Here is a 14,423-nt window from a genome sequence, read left to right on the forward strand (position 1 = left end):
TATTTCTGAGGATTGGACGGTTTTCTGTGATGTGATTCAAAATTTTGTAGAAATATGAACGAAACTGAGGTAAAAGTTGAAATAAAAGCAGAAGATAATGCCAAACTCGGCGAGAACGAGACCACGCCGCTACGGCTACGGCGACTCGACGAGAACGACGAGACGCCGCTACGCACAGTTGGAATCCCTCATTCTCCGGACCCCACTGATTTCTCGACCGGCTGCAGTGGCCATGGATGGGAAAGCGACCACGACGATGTCGAGATCCTATCTTTTCCTCGTACTCCGCGAAGTGAACTGACAAAACCAAATAGTCTTGTCAAGGCACAGCCTGAGGCTCCCGTTGTCATGGCTGAGCCTGAGGTTCCAGTTGTCAAGGCAGAACCGGCAGCTGCTGAAGTCGATTTTGCTACTGTTACAGCAATAATCGACGAACTATTCGATGGTCTCCGCGAAAACGATATAATTCAAAAACTGGAGTTAGACGAACATGGCTTGTCGGGCATTCCAAGTGGTTTCAGCAACAGGGATGAAAAGAACAACATGGACTTGGAACCGCCCCAACCAGCTACGCCAGACTCAACGGACAACCGGGAAGAACTTGAAGCGTGCCGCGAAGCGGCTCAGAAGGCGTTGGAAGAGTTGGATAAGTTCAAAGAGGTGCCAGATGAGCGTAAGAAGAAGAAGCGAAAGCACAAGAGGGGTGAATCTGAGGAAAGTGTTGCTGAAAAACGGACTCAAAGTAACAGTCCGGTCGATGATAATCAAAAGGAAAACAAGCGCACCTCACGGGACAATAAACGCACAAGCGAAGAGCATCAACGGGACAGGAGACGCCACCACGAACACAATCCAAGGGACGATAGACGCCATCACGAACACAATCCAAGAGACGATAGACGCCATCACGAACACAATCCAAGAGACGATAGACGCCATCACGAACACAATCCAAGAGACGATAGACGCCATCACGAACACAATCCAAGAGACGATAGACGCCACCACGAACACAATCCAAGGGACGATAGACGCCACCACGAACACAATCCAAGAGACGATAGACGCCATCACGAACACAATCCAAGAGACGATAGACGCCATCACGAACACAATCTAAGAGACGATAGACGCCACCACGACGACAGTCATAGGTATAACAGACATCAACACGAGGAAAAACCAAGGGACAAGCGTCCACGCGAGGATAATCACAGGCTCAAAAGAGGCGATCATGACGGTAACCCACGAGACAATAGACGCCACTATGAGGATAATGAAAGGGAAAGTAAACGACTACGCGAGGATCATCAAAGCGAAAAAAGACGCCATCAGGAGCATAAGCAAATGGCTATTAAACGTCTACGCGAAGATAATCAAACTGAAGTCGAAGGCAAGCGTGATCTTAGGGTGAGAGTAACATTAAATGTCCTGCCGCGCATCGCCACAATAAAACAAGCGCCGACGTCCGCAGTGGATTCAGATTCGGAGTTTGAGTGGATTTATGTTCGAGACGACGAGAGGCACATCAAAGTCGTAAATCGCGAGAAGTTGTGCCAGCAGGAGCAGAATGAGGCCGTTGCAGAGACGGCCAATCCAGAGCCATCACCACAAAAGCTGACAAAACGAGAAAAGGGCAACTTAGCCGAGAGTCGGGCCAAGCAAGTGCTCGAACTGTTCGAGCGGAAAAAATTGGACGATCAGGAAGAGGAGTTCCTTATGGTGGACACTATACACAAAGTGCCTAAGAGCGAGTCCTTCATGAGTAAAGAAGCCTTCGAGAATCCCTCGCCGATATGCAACAACTACAATGTGGTTTATGAGTTCAATTCGGCGCCGGGAACCAGGATTGATTTGGCTAAATGGGGGCTGGAAGCGTTGCCCGATAGCACCAGGGATCTGCTCCGGATACTGGCCTACGATGTGGATCATCTAAAACAGGCTCAGCTCAAGGCACAGCCAAACCAGCGCATACTGAAACTAAAACAGGAACAGCTTTTCAATTCACCATTTTCCGAACCGGAGGAATTCGATTATGCGGCCCTTTACATAAATGCCTCGACCCAAACTGACTTCAGGCCCCACACGCACAGCGTCGGCACTCAGGCAAAACTGGAGGGACAGCCGAGAGGTGCCTTCTGGCAGGAACCGGACTTCGACATGACCTTTTTGACGACGCCCCAAATGAATGTGATGTTTTCTTTGCAAGAGCTCTGCCGAACACTGCCAAGCCCCGCGCATGCCTGCATACTCTACCAAGCCCTTCAACCTGCTCTGGATAACAAGCGCGAGTTTCGTTCACACAAATGAAAAAACACACTATGTATATTGATTCTCTTTTCATTGTTTGTATAATTCGTAGTTCGTACATATAGAAACCAAAAATATATAACACTGTAGCACTTTATGTATTCCATATGCAGATTCTCATTACACATTTATCCTACTCATCCATCAGTTTACAATTAATAAATACACATAAACACACAAATATAACGAGGGGGAACGTTGTGAGTTGCTGCGGACACCGCAACTCTACAGTTATACCCGATACTAAGTCAGTATGGCTCTCCTCCGGCAGACGCCGCTAATATTAAACGACACGACAAAGAGAGAGACAGAAAATCAGTCTGAGCTTGTCGTCGGGCGCTGCGTGGCCACTGCAAATTGATTTCTTGCTTTTGGCTACAAAAATGATCCGATCTGATCCAGATTCAGCCATCTGATAGATATGGTCATTATCTATGATTCTGCGTTTTTTGTTTTCTCGAATGTGCAATATTGTGGATGCAACAGATTTTCGTCCTTTGTGGGGGCGGAAGGGGGTGGGGCGAAATTCTGAGAAATACGTTTTATAGTGAGATCTAACAGAAGTGCGGATACCAAATTTGGTTACTCTAGCCTTAATAGTCTCTGAGATTTGTGGATGCCCCAGATTTTCGTCCTTTGCGGGGGCGGAAGGGGGTGTGGCGAAATTTGGACACGAAACGGTCAAGGTCCGATATCACAGGAGTGTGGATACCAAATTTGGTTGCTCTGGCTCTTATAGGTTCTGAGATCCTTGAACTCATATTTTGCAATTGGCAAAACCGACCATGAAACCTGTGTGTTAGAGAGAGACAGAGCGAGAAAGAATGAAATTGTTTTCTTGATTCTGGCTATAATAATTATACGATCTGGTTCAGATTTTGCACTCTAGAAGATATAGTCATCTTCTACGATTCTGCGTTTTTAGTTTTCTCGTATCGTCGAAATTGTGGATGCCAAAGATTTTCGCCCTTTGTGGGGGCGGAAGTGGGCGGGGCAAAGTTTTGAAATATTCTTGTAGGAGTGACATATCACAGAAGTCTGGATCCAAAACATCGTTGCTCTCGCTCTTATAGTCTTTGAGCACTAGGCGCTGAAGGGGACGGACAGAGGGACAGACGGACGGACGGACAGACGGACAGACAGACAGGGCTCAATCGACTCGGCTATTGATGCTGATCAAGAATATATATACTTTATGGGGTCGGAAACGATTCCTTCTGGACGTTACACACATCCACTTTTACCATACTCATTTTGAGTATCGGGTATAACAAGAACTAATGCAAACAATTGTCTTTTGCTAGATTACATTCTATTTTGGGGAACCACAACTCTCGAGTTCCAGCTGCAAACTCTTTCAGTAATTAGCTAGTTAGTTAGCTTATTTAAGACTGGCCCTATATCTAAATTGTGTAAATAAGCTTGGCTGCCATCTGGTTATCAGATTGTATCATTTGCGCGCTGTAAACACGAACGGTGCCGCTTCATCCTCCTCCTGTTGCTCTAACAGTGTCGTCCGGATCGTAGTCCGGTGCTCTTGGGCCTCCACGTCGTCATTGTCCACTGAGGAGGAGCGTAGCAGCTGGAACTGTGAGTTGGAATCGGACCTGGTGATGATCAGCGAGGCTGGCCGGGGTCCTTAAATACAACATTAAGTAGATTATTTTGGAAAAAACTTATACTTTATCGATTGATCGATCTTTACCTGCTGGCGGCTTTGCGGTTAGTCGCACTTTGCTTCCTGCTCCTTCGGAGATATATTCAACATTCGTTGCTGACTTGGCATTATTGTTGTTGTTGTTGTTGTTGTTATGATTACTGCTCGATGTTTGTTGAATCGATACCCGCTTATCGCCCTTGACACTCCCCTGCTGCTTCAGTATAGAATTGCGACCCGAAGGCTGCGCCTGCTGCTGCTGCTGCTGCTGATGCGTGTACATGGCCGAGGCTGAGGTAAGCAATGCAGTCGTCATTGCTGGCCCACAACCAGTGGGTGTGTCATGCTCTAAAAGATCATACGGATAGGGTAAGGTACGGATGGTTTATCAGGGTAATAGGGAACTACTGCCACACGCTGTGGCAGCTGCAGAGCCACCCAATGGGTTCACCAGCACACCAACAAATAGTTCTTATTTTTAACATCGAACATCAAACTGAACAAAGAGGTTAAAAGGGCGATAAATAAACAAACACACAGTTACGGAGAGAATGGGTAAAGCTGAATAAAATGCAAGTGGTAGAGAGTTGTTCATAAGATTATCATTTATTTGATTGATACTTTCTTCTTGGGTGGGGAAGTAGTGTCTCCGTGGGGGGTAGGCTTAGTTAGGGTTAGTTGTTAGATGTTCATGTTTTATGTTAGACTGGAGTTCTTTCCATGTGTGGTGTGTGGTGTGTGGGTGGAGGGTTGGTTGTTCACAATTTTAAATGTCTTGTGGCCAATAATTAATCAAACTAAACTAATCGTCTTTCGAATATAACAATTGGAATGAATTAGTAATCGTCGCACAACTCAAATTTTAGTACTTTAGATAGATATAGATAGATAATACGATAATACTGTCCAGATCGAAGCCAAGCCAAAATAAAAGTAAATCAAACAAGGCATAAAAGAATGATCCAGATGATATATGGTTTGGTTTTTGGTTTGGTCTGCTTTGGTCACTTACAGGATTCATTGACAATTGGTCCAATTTTAAAATGGACGCAATGTGTTTTTTAGTCAACGCATGCTGCCGTAACTCGCACAACTTGGCCCGAATTGTTGCCTTACAAAGGCAGCAGTACGCTTCTGTGGGGTCAGGTCAGTTGGTACTTTGTGTAGTCACTCCTTAAATTCGTCAACATTTAACCACAAATCGCGGAAATTTTGCTTATAACACACTTTCGGCATTGTTTATGTGCAAACAGGTAGTGTGCCCGAAACTTATCAACGAAAAATTACCATACACAAAATTGCATTATATACCGAAATACGAACAACAAATATGAGTTTTGTCCGATTTCTCGATAAAAATGATAAAAATTAAAATAAGCTAAAATGGCAGCACTGGTTTACAGGTACGCGCTTTTTGGACAACTTTTTTGGACAACAAAACAACTTAGCCAATAGTTAGCATTAAGTGATAGAATTGTCAGAATACATTTTACTCGAATTACGCCAGAGTTTTTAAAATTCGTTTATTTATGCCAATATTTGTTAGCCACCTTGTCTAGTTCAGACTCCTTGTATATTCGTATACTTTTCATATTGTTTTCCAGTATTTTTTAAAACGCGGTCTGTATAGAATTCCTGATCCGTTTGCCATCAATGTTTTCACAGTTTTTCACACTGCTTCCACGGGCATTATATGAAAAAACACTGTCAAACAATTTTCAAAACCTAAACATTTTCTCCTGTGTCATGTTACATAAAAATGTAGTTAATATGTAGTACTTCTGTAGATTGCGTGTAGTTGTCATGTACAAAAATTAATTATTAGGAATTCTTTTAGCTTAAACCTTATTTTATAAGGAACGCAATAAAGATAATAACTTAAAATTAGCCAATCTTCTAATGATTCATTAATCGAATAAAATTATGTGGGCAGGGCTGAAGGTTCTATCTAGCTAATAATATTCAACGGAATATCAAAATCGAGGAATATGGTCTCCAATCCTTGACGGAGAACCATTAACCTATTGTAGACCAAGGTTGTATTTTAATATTCCACCGAAAATATTGAAAATTGAATTATTTTAGCGCAGTTCAGCTGAAAAATATCGGGGTGTTATTTTGTAGCTCAGAGGAATCATATCAGTAATATTTTCCGCCATTTACCTTGAGTCGTTGAACTGTTTAAAAAGAGGGGGCTTAAGAGGGCTAAGTTCGTTTTTTCATCGGTATATTTACGACTTTTAAAATGAGACGGTATATTTTGGTATATTTCTGAGGATTGGACGGTTTTCTGTGATGTGATTCAAAATGTTGTAGAAATATGAACGAAACTGAGGTAAAAGTTGAAATAAAAGCAGAAGATAATGCCAAACTCGGCGAGAACGAGACCACGCCGCTACGGCTACGGCGACTCGACGAGAACGACGAGACGCCGCTACGCACAGTTGGAATCCCTCATTCTCCGGACCCCACTGATTTCTCGACCGGTTGCAGTGGCCATGGAAGGGAAAGCGACCACGACGATGTCGAGATCCTATCTTTTCCTCGTACTCCGCGAAGTGAACTGACAAAACCAAATAGTCTTGTCAAGGCACAGCCTGAGGCTCCCGTTGTCATGGCTGAGCCTGAGGTTCCAGTTGTCAAGGCAGAACTGGCAGCTGCTGAAGTCGATTTTGCTACTGTTACAGCAATAATCGACGAACTATTCGATGGTCTCCGCGAAAACGATATAGTTCAAAAATTGGAGTTAGACGAACATGGCTTGTCGGGCATTCCAAGTGGTTTCAGCAACAGGGATGAAAAGAACAACATGGACTTGGAACCGCCCCAACCAGCTACGCCAGACTCAACGGACAACCGGGAAGAACTTGAAGCGTGCCGCGAAGCGACTCAGAAGGCGTTGGAAGAGTTGGATAAGTTCAAAGAGGTGCCAGATGAGCGTAAGAAGAAGAAGCGAAAGCACAAGAGGGGTGAATCTGAGGAAAGTGTTGCTGAAAAACGGACTCAAAGTAACAGTACGGTCGATGATAATCAAAAGGAAAACAAGCGCACCTCACGGGACAATAAACGCACAAGCGAAGAGCATCAACGGGACAGGAGACGCCACCACGAACACAATCCAAGGGACGATAGACGCCATCACGAACACAATCCAAGAGACGATAGACGCCATCACGAACACAATCCAAGAGACGATAGACGCCATCACGAACACAATCCAAGAGACGATAGACGCCATCACGAACACAATCCAAGAGACGATAGACGCCACCACGAACACAATCCAAGAGACGATAGACGCCATCACGAACACAATCCAAGAGACGATAGACGCCACCACGAACACAATCCAAGGGACGATAGACGCCATCACGAACACAATCCAAGAGACGATAGACGCCATCACGAACACAATCCAAGAGACGATAGACCACCACGACGACAGTCATAGGTATAACAGACATCAACACGAGGAAAAACCAAGGGACAAGCGTCCACGCGAGGATAATCACAGGCTCAAAAGATGCGATCATGACGCTAACCCACGAGACAATAGACGCCACTATGAGGATAATGAAAGGGAAAGTAAACGACTACGCGAGGATCATCAAAGCGAAAAAAGACGCCATCAGGAGCATAAGCAAATGGCTATTAAACGTCTACGCGAAGATAATCAAACTGAAGTCGAAGGCAAGCGTGATCTTAGGGTGAGAGCAACATTAAATGTCCTGCCGCGCATTGCCACAATAAAACAAGCGCCGACGTCCGCAGTGGATTCAGATTCGGAGTTTGAGTGGATTTATGTTCGAGACGACGAGAGGCACATCAAAGTCGTAAATCGCGAGAAGTTGTGCCAGCAGGCGCAGAATGAGGCCGTTGCAGAGACGGCCAATCCAGAGCCATCACCACAAAAGCTGACAAAACGAGAAAAGGGCAACTTAGCCGAGAGTCGGGCCAAGCAAGTGCTCGAACTGTTCGAGCGGAAAAAATTGGACGATCAGGAAGAGGAGTTCCTTATGGTGGACACTATACACAAAGTGCCTAAGAGCGAGTCCTTCATGAGTAAAGAAGCCTTCGAGAATCCCTCGCCGATATGCAACAACTACAATGTGGTTTATGAGTTCAATTCGGCGCCGGGAACCAGGATTGATTTGGTTAAATGGGGGATGGAAGCGTTGCCCGATAGCACCAGGGATCTGCTCCGGATACTGGCCTACGATGTGGATCATCTAAAACAGGCTCAGCTCAAGGCACAGCCAAACCAGCGCATACTGAAACTAAAACAGGAACAGCTTTTCAATTCACCATTTTCCGAACCGGAGGAATTGGATTCTGCGGCCCTTTACATAAATGCCTCGACCCAAACTGATTTCAGGCCCCACACGCACAGCGTCGGCACTCAGGCAAAACTGGAGGGACAGCCGAGAGGTGCCTTCTGGCAGGAACCGGACTTCGACAGGACCTTTTTGACGACGCCCCAAATGAATGTGATGTTTTCTTTGCAAGAGCTCTGCCGAACACTGCCAAGCCCCGCGCATGCCTGCATACTCTACCAAGCCCTTCAACCTGCTCTGGATAACAAGCGCGAGTTTCGTTCACACAAATGAAAAAACACACTATGTATATTGATTCTCTTTTCATTGTTTGTATAATTCGTAGTTCGTACATATAGAAACCAAAAATATATAACACTGTAGCACTTTATGTATTCCATATGCAGATTCTCATTACACATTTATCCTACTCATCCATCAGTTTACAATTAATAAATACACATAAACACACAAATATAACGAGGGGGAACGTTGTGAGTTGCTGCGGACACCGCAACTCTACAGTTATACCCGATACTAAGTCAGTATGGCTCTCCTCCGGCAGACGCCGCTAATATTAAACGACACGACAAAGAGAGAGACAGAAAATCAGTCTGAGCTTGTCATCGGGCGCTGCGTGGCCACTGCAAATTGATTTCTTGCTTTTGGCTACAAAAATGATCCGATCTGATCCAGATTGAGCCATCTGATAGATATGGTCATTATCTATGATTCTGCGTTTTTTGTTTTCTCGAATGTGCAATATTGTGGATGCAACAGATTTTCGTCCTTTGTGGGGGCGGAAGGGGGTGGGGCGAAATTCTGAGATATACGTTTTATAGTGAGATCTAACAGAAGTGCGGATACCAAATTTGGTTACTCTAGCCTTAATAGTCTCTGAGATTTGTGGATGCCCCAGATTTTCGTCCTTTGCGGGGGCGGAAGGGGGTGTGGCGAAATTTGGACACGAAACGGTCAAGGTCCGATATCACAGGAGTGTGGATACCAAATTTGGTTGCTCTGGCTCTTATAGGTTCTGAGATCCTTGAACTCATATTTTGCAATTGGCAAAACCGACCATGAAACCTGTGTGTTAGAGAGAGACAGAGCGAGAAAGAATGAAATTGTTTTCTTGATTCTGGCTATAATAATTATACGATCTGGTTCAGATTTTGCACTCTAGAAGATATAGTCATCTTCTACGATTCTGCGTTTTTAGTTTTCTCGTATCGTCGAAATTGTGGATGCCAAAGATTTTCGCCCTTTGTGGGGGCGGAAGTGGGCGGGGCAAAGTTTTGAAATATTCTTGTAGGAGTGACATATCACAGAAGTCTGGATCCAAAACATCGTTGCTCTCGCTCTTATAGTCTTTGAGCACTAGGCGCTGAAGGGGACGGACAGACGGACAGACAGACAGGGCTCAATCGACTCGGCTATTGATGCTGATCAAGAATATATATACTTTATGGGGTCGGAAACGATTCCTTCTGGACGTTACACACATCCACTTTTACCACAAATCTAATATGCCCCAATACTCATTTTGAGTATCGGGTATAACAAGTTCTAATGCAAACAATTGTCTTTTGCTAGATTACATTCTATTTTGGGGAACCACAACTCTCGAGTTCCAGCTGCAAACTCTTTCAGTAATTAGCTAGTTAGTTAGCTTATTTAAGACTGGCCCTATATCTAAATTGTGTAAATAAGCTTGGCTGCCATCTGGTTATCAGATTGTATCATTTGCGCGCTGTAAACACGAACGGTGCCGCTTCATCCTCCTCCTGTTGCTCTAACAGTGTCGTCCGGATCGTAGTCCGGTGCTCTTGGGCCTCCACGTCGTCATTGTCCACTGAGGAGGAGCGTAGCAGCTGGAACTGTGAGTTGGAATCGGACCTGGTGATGATCAGCGAGGCTGGCCGGGGTCCTTAAATACAACATTAAGTAGATTATTTTGGAAAAAACTTATACTTTATCGATTGATCGATCTTTACCTGCTGGCGGCTTTGCGGTTAGTCGCACTTTGCTTCCTGCTCCTTCGGAGATATATTCAACATTCGTTGCTGACTTGGCATTATTGTTGTTGTTGTTGTTGTTGTTATGATTACTGCTCGATGTTTGTTGAATCGATACCCGCTTATCGCCCTTGACACTCCCCTGCTGCTTCAGTATAGAATTGCGACCCGAAGGCTGCGCCTGCTGCTGCTGCTGCTGCTGATGCGTGTACATGGCCGAGGCTGAGGTAAGCAATGCAGTCGTCATTGCTGGCCCACAACCAGTGGGTGTGTCATGCTCTAAAAGATCATACGGATAGGGTAAGGTACGGATGGTTTATCAGGTTAATAGGGAACCACTGCCACACGCTGTGGCAGCTGCAGAGCCACCCAATGGGTTCACCAGCACACCAACAAATAGTTCTTATTTTTAACATCGAACATCAAACTGAACAAAGAGGTTAAAAGGGCGATAAATAAACAAACACACAGTTACGGAGAGAATGGGTAAAGCTGAATAAAATGCAAGTGGTAGAGAGTTGTTCATAAGATTATCATTTATTTGATTGATACTTTCTTCTTGGGTGGGGAAGTAGTGTCTCCGTGGGGGGTAGGCTTAGTTAGGGTTAGTTGTTAGATGTTCATGTTTTATGTTAGACTGGAGTTCTTTCCATGTGTGGTGTGTGGTGTGTGGGTGGAGGGTTGGTTGTTCACAATTTTAAATGTCTTGTGGCCAATAATTAATCAAACTAAACTAATCGTCTTTCGAATATAACAATTGGAATGAATTAGTAATCGTCGCACAACTCAAATTTTAGTACTTTAGATAGATATAGATAGATAATACGATAATACTGTCCAGATCGAAGCCAAGCCAAAATAAAAGTAAATCAAACAAGGCATAAAAGAATGATCCAGATGATATATGGTTTGGTTTTTGGTTTGGTCTGCTTTGGTCACTTACAGGATTCATTGACAATTGGTCCAATTTTAAAATGGACGCAATGTGTTTTTTAGTCAACGCATGCTGCCGTAACTCGCACAACTTGGCCCGAATTGTTGCCTTACAAAGGCAGCAGTACGCTTCTGTGGGGTCAGGTCAGTTGGTACTTTGTGTAGTCACTCCTTAAATTCGTCAACATTTAACCACAAATCGCGGAAATTTTGCTTATAACACACTTTCGGCATTGTTTATGTGCAAACAGGTAGTGTGCCCGAAACTTATCAACGAAAAATTATATACCGAAATACGAACAACAAATATGAGTTTTGTCCGATTTCTCGATAAAAATGATAAAAATTAAAATAAGCTAAAATGGCAGCACTGGTTTACAGGTACGCGCTTTTTGGACAACTTTTTTGGACAACAAAACAACTTAGCCAATAGTTAGCATTAAGTGATAGAATTGTCAGAATACATTTTACTCGAATTACGCCAGAGTTTTTAAAATTCGTTTATTTATGCCAATATTTGTTAGCCACCTTGTCTAGTTCAGACTCCTTGTATATTCGTATACTTTTCATATTGTTTTCCAGTATTTTTTAAAACGCGGTCTGTATAGAATTCCTGATCCGTTTGCCATTAATGTTTTCACAGTTTTTCACACTGCTTTCACGGGCATTATATGAAAAAACACTGTCAAACAATTTTCAAAACCTAAACATTTTCTCCTGTGTCATGTTACATAAAAATGTAGTTAATATGTAGTACTTCTGTAGATTGCGTGTAGTTGTCATGTACAAAAATTAATTATTAGGAATTCTTTTAGCTTAAACCTTATTTTATAAGGAACGCAATAAAGATAATAACTTAAAATTAGCCAATCTTCTAATGATTCATTAATCGAATAAAATTATGTGGGCAGGGCTGAAGGTTCTATCTAGCTAATAATATTCAACGGAATATCAAAATCGAGGAATATGGTCTCCAATCCTTGACGGAGAACCATTAACCTATTGTAGACCAAGGTTGTATTTTAATATTCCACCGAAAATATTGAAAATTGAATTATTTTAGCGCAGTTCAGCTGAAAAATATCGGGGTGTTATTTTGTAGCTCAGAGGAATCATATCAGTAATATTTTCCGCCATTTACCTTGAGTCGTTGAACTGTTTAAAAAGAGGGGGCTTAAGAGGGCTAAGTTCGTTTTTTCATCGGTATATTTACGACTTTTAAAATGAGACGGTATATTTTGGTATATTTCTGAGGATTGGACGGTTTTCTGTGATGTGATTCAAAATGTTGTAGAAATATGAACGAAACTGAGGTAAAAGTTGAAATAAAAGCAGAAGATAATGCCAAACTCGGCGAGAACGAGACCACGCCGCTACGGCTACGGCGACTCGACGAGAACGACGAGACGCCGCTACGCACAGTTGGAATCCCTCATTCTCCGGACCCCACTGATTTCTCGACCGGTTGCAGTGGCCATGGAAGGGAAAGCGACCACGACGATGTCGAGATCCTATCTTTTCCTCGTACTCCGCGAAGTGAACTGACAAAACCAAATAGTCTTGTCAAGGCACAGCCTGAGGCTCCCGTTGTCATGGCTGAGCCTGAGGTTCCAGTTGTCAAGGCAGAACTGGCAGCTGCTGAAGTCGATTTTGCTACTGTTACAGCAATAATCGACGAACTATTCGATGGTCTCCGCGAAAACGATATAGTTCAAAAATTGGAGTTAGACGAACATGGCTTGTCGGGCATTCCAAGTGGTTTCAGCAACAGGGATGAAAAGAACAACATGGACTTGGAACCGCCCCAACCAGCTACGCCAGACTCAACGGACAACCGGGAAGAACTTGAAGCGTGCCGCGAAGCGACTCAGAAGGCGTTGGAAGAGTTGGATAAGTTCAAAGAGGTGCCAGATGAGCGTAAGAAGAAGAAGCGAAAGCACAAGAGGGGTGAATCTGAGGAAAGTGTTGCTGAAAAACGGACTCAAAGTAACAGTACGGTCGATGATAATCAAAAGGAAAACAAGCGCACCTCACGGGACAATAAACGCACAAGCGAAGAGCATCAACGGGACAGGAGACGCCACCACGAACACAATCCAAGGGACGATAGACGCCATCACGAACACAATCCAAGAGACGATAGACGCCATCACGAACACAATCCAAGAGACGATAGACGCCATCACGAACACAATCCAAGAGACGATAGACGCCATCACGAACACAATCCAAGAGACGATAGACGCCACCACGAACACAATCCAAGAGACGATAGACGCCATCACGAACACAATCCAAGAGACGATAGACGCCACCACGAACACAATCCAAGGGACGATAGACGCCATCACGAACACAATCCAAGAGACGATAGACGCCATCACGAACACAATCCAAGAGACGATAGACCACCACGACGACAGTCATAGGTATAACAGACATCAACACGAGGAAAAACCAAGGGACAAGCGTCCACGCGAGGATAATCACAGGCTCAAAAGAGGCGATCATGACGCTAACCCACGAGACAATAGACGCCACTATGAGGATAATGAAAGGGAAAGTAAACGACTACGCGAGGATCATCAAAGCGAAAAAAGACGCCATCAGGAGCATAAGCAAATGGCTATTAAACGTCTACGCGAAGATAATCAAACTGAAGTCGAAGGCAAGCGTGATCTTAGGGTGAGAGCAACATTAAATGTCCTGCCGCGCATTGCCACAATAAAACAAGCGCCGACGTCCGCAGTGGATTCAGATTCGGAGTTTGAGTGGATTTATGTTCGAGACGACGAGAGGCACATCAAAGTCGTAAATCGCGAGAAGTTGTGCCAGCAGGCGCAGAATGAGGCCGTTGCAGAGACGGCCAATCCAGAGCCATCACCACAAAAGCTGACAAAACGAGAAAAGGGCAACTTAGCCGAGAGTCGGGCCAAGCAAGTGCTCGAACTGTTCGAGCGGAAAAAATTGGACGATCAGGAAGAGGAGTTCCTTATGGTGGACACTATACACAAAGTGCCTAAGAGCGAGTCCTTCATGAGTAAAGAAGCCTTCGAGAATCCCTCGCCGATATGCAACAACTACAATGTGGTTTATGAGTTCAATTCGGCGCCGGGAACCAGGATTGATTTGGTTAAATGGGGGATGGAAGCGTTGCCCGATAGCACCAGGGATCTGCTCCGGATACTGGCCTAC

At 44.2% G+C, this 14,423-nt stretch overlaps 4 protein-coding genes across 5 annotated transcripts in view; 2 read left to right on the forward strand and 2 right to left on the reverse strand.

The window, feature by feature from the left end:
* LOC117188435 (protein panoramix-like) overlaps positions 1 to 14,423 on the forward strand; it is a 20,883-nt gene continuing 6,460 nt past the window's right edge. The window contains exon 1 of one of the 2 annotated variants that reach the window (XM_033392318.1): positions 1 to 462. In XM_033392318.1, the coding sequence (XP_033248209.1) occupies positions 55 to 462 (408 nt within the window). In that variant the 5' untranslated portion in view covers positions 1 to 54. The remainder of the gene's footprint in view (positions 463 to 14,423) is intronic. The other variant, XM_033392317.1, reaches the window with a different exon arrangement.
* On the reverse strand, positions 3,601 to 5,248 carry LOC117188438 (myb-like protein P). The gene is made up of 3 exons (XM_033392321.1): positions 4,980 to 5,248; positions 4,016 to 4,315; positions 3,601 to 3,948 (listed from the first exon to the last, which is right to left on the reverse strand). Exons 2-3 carry the CDS (start codon positions 4,281 to 4,283, stop codon positions 3,761 to 3,763), a joined length of 456 nt encoding a protein of 151 aa, XP_033248212.1. The 5' UTR covers positions 4,284 to 4,315; positions 4,980 to 5,248; the 3' UTR covers positions 3,601 to 3,760.
* Positions 9,860 to 11,499, reverse strand: LOC117188439 (myb-like protein P). Its single transcript, XM_033392322.1, has 3 exons — positions 11,239 to 11,499; positions 10,275 to 10,574; positions 9,860 to 10,207 (listed from the first exon to the last, which is right to left on the reverse strand). Exons 2-3 carry the CDS (start codon positions 10,540 to 10,542, stop codon positions 10,020 to 10,022), a joined length of 456 nt encoding a protein of 151 aa, XP_033248213.1. The 5' UTR covers positions 10,543 to 10,574; positions 11,239 to 11,499; the 3' UTR covers positions 9,860 to 10,019.
* Positions 12,507 to 14,423, forward strand: part of LOC117188436 (protein panoramix-like) — a 20,341-nt gene continuing 18,424 nt past the window's right edge. Inside the window, exon 1 of the mRNA XM_033392319.1 lies at positions 12,507 to 12,779. Coding sequence (XP_033248210.1) covers positions 12,527 to 12,779 — 253 coding nt within the window. The 5' untranslated portion in view covers positions 12,507 to 12,526. The remainder of the gene's footprint in view (positions 12,780 to 14,423) is intronic.

This window comes from Drosophila miranda, chromosome 3, assembly GCF_003369915.1.
Source record: "Drosophila miranda strain MSH22 chromosome 3, D.miranda_PacBio2.1, whole genome shotgun sequence".
Taxonomy (NCBI): domain Eukaryota; kingdom Metazoa; phylum Arthropoda; class Insecta; order Diptera; family Drosophilidae; genus Drosophila; species Drosophila miranda.

Coding starts and splice junctions, on each gene's coding strand:
- LOC117188438 (XM_033392321.1), bottom strand. CDS start 4,283: ATGACGACTGCATTGCTTACCTCAGCCTCGGCCATGTACACGCATCAG. Junction 3,949..4,015: donor AACCGCAAAGCCGCCAGCAG/GTAAAGATCGAT, acceptor GTTGTATTTAAG/GACCCCGGCCAGCCTCGCTG.
- LOC117188439 (XM_033392322.1), bottom strand. CDS start 10,542: ATGACGACTGCATTGCTTACCTCAGCCTCGGCCATGTACACGCATCAG. Junction 10,208..10,274: donor AACCGCAAAGCCGCCAGCAG/GTAAAGATCGAT, acceptor GTTGTATTTAAG/GACCCCGGCCAGCCTCGCTG.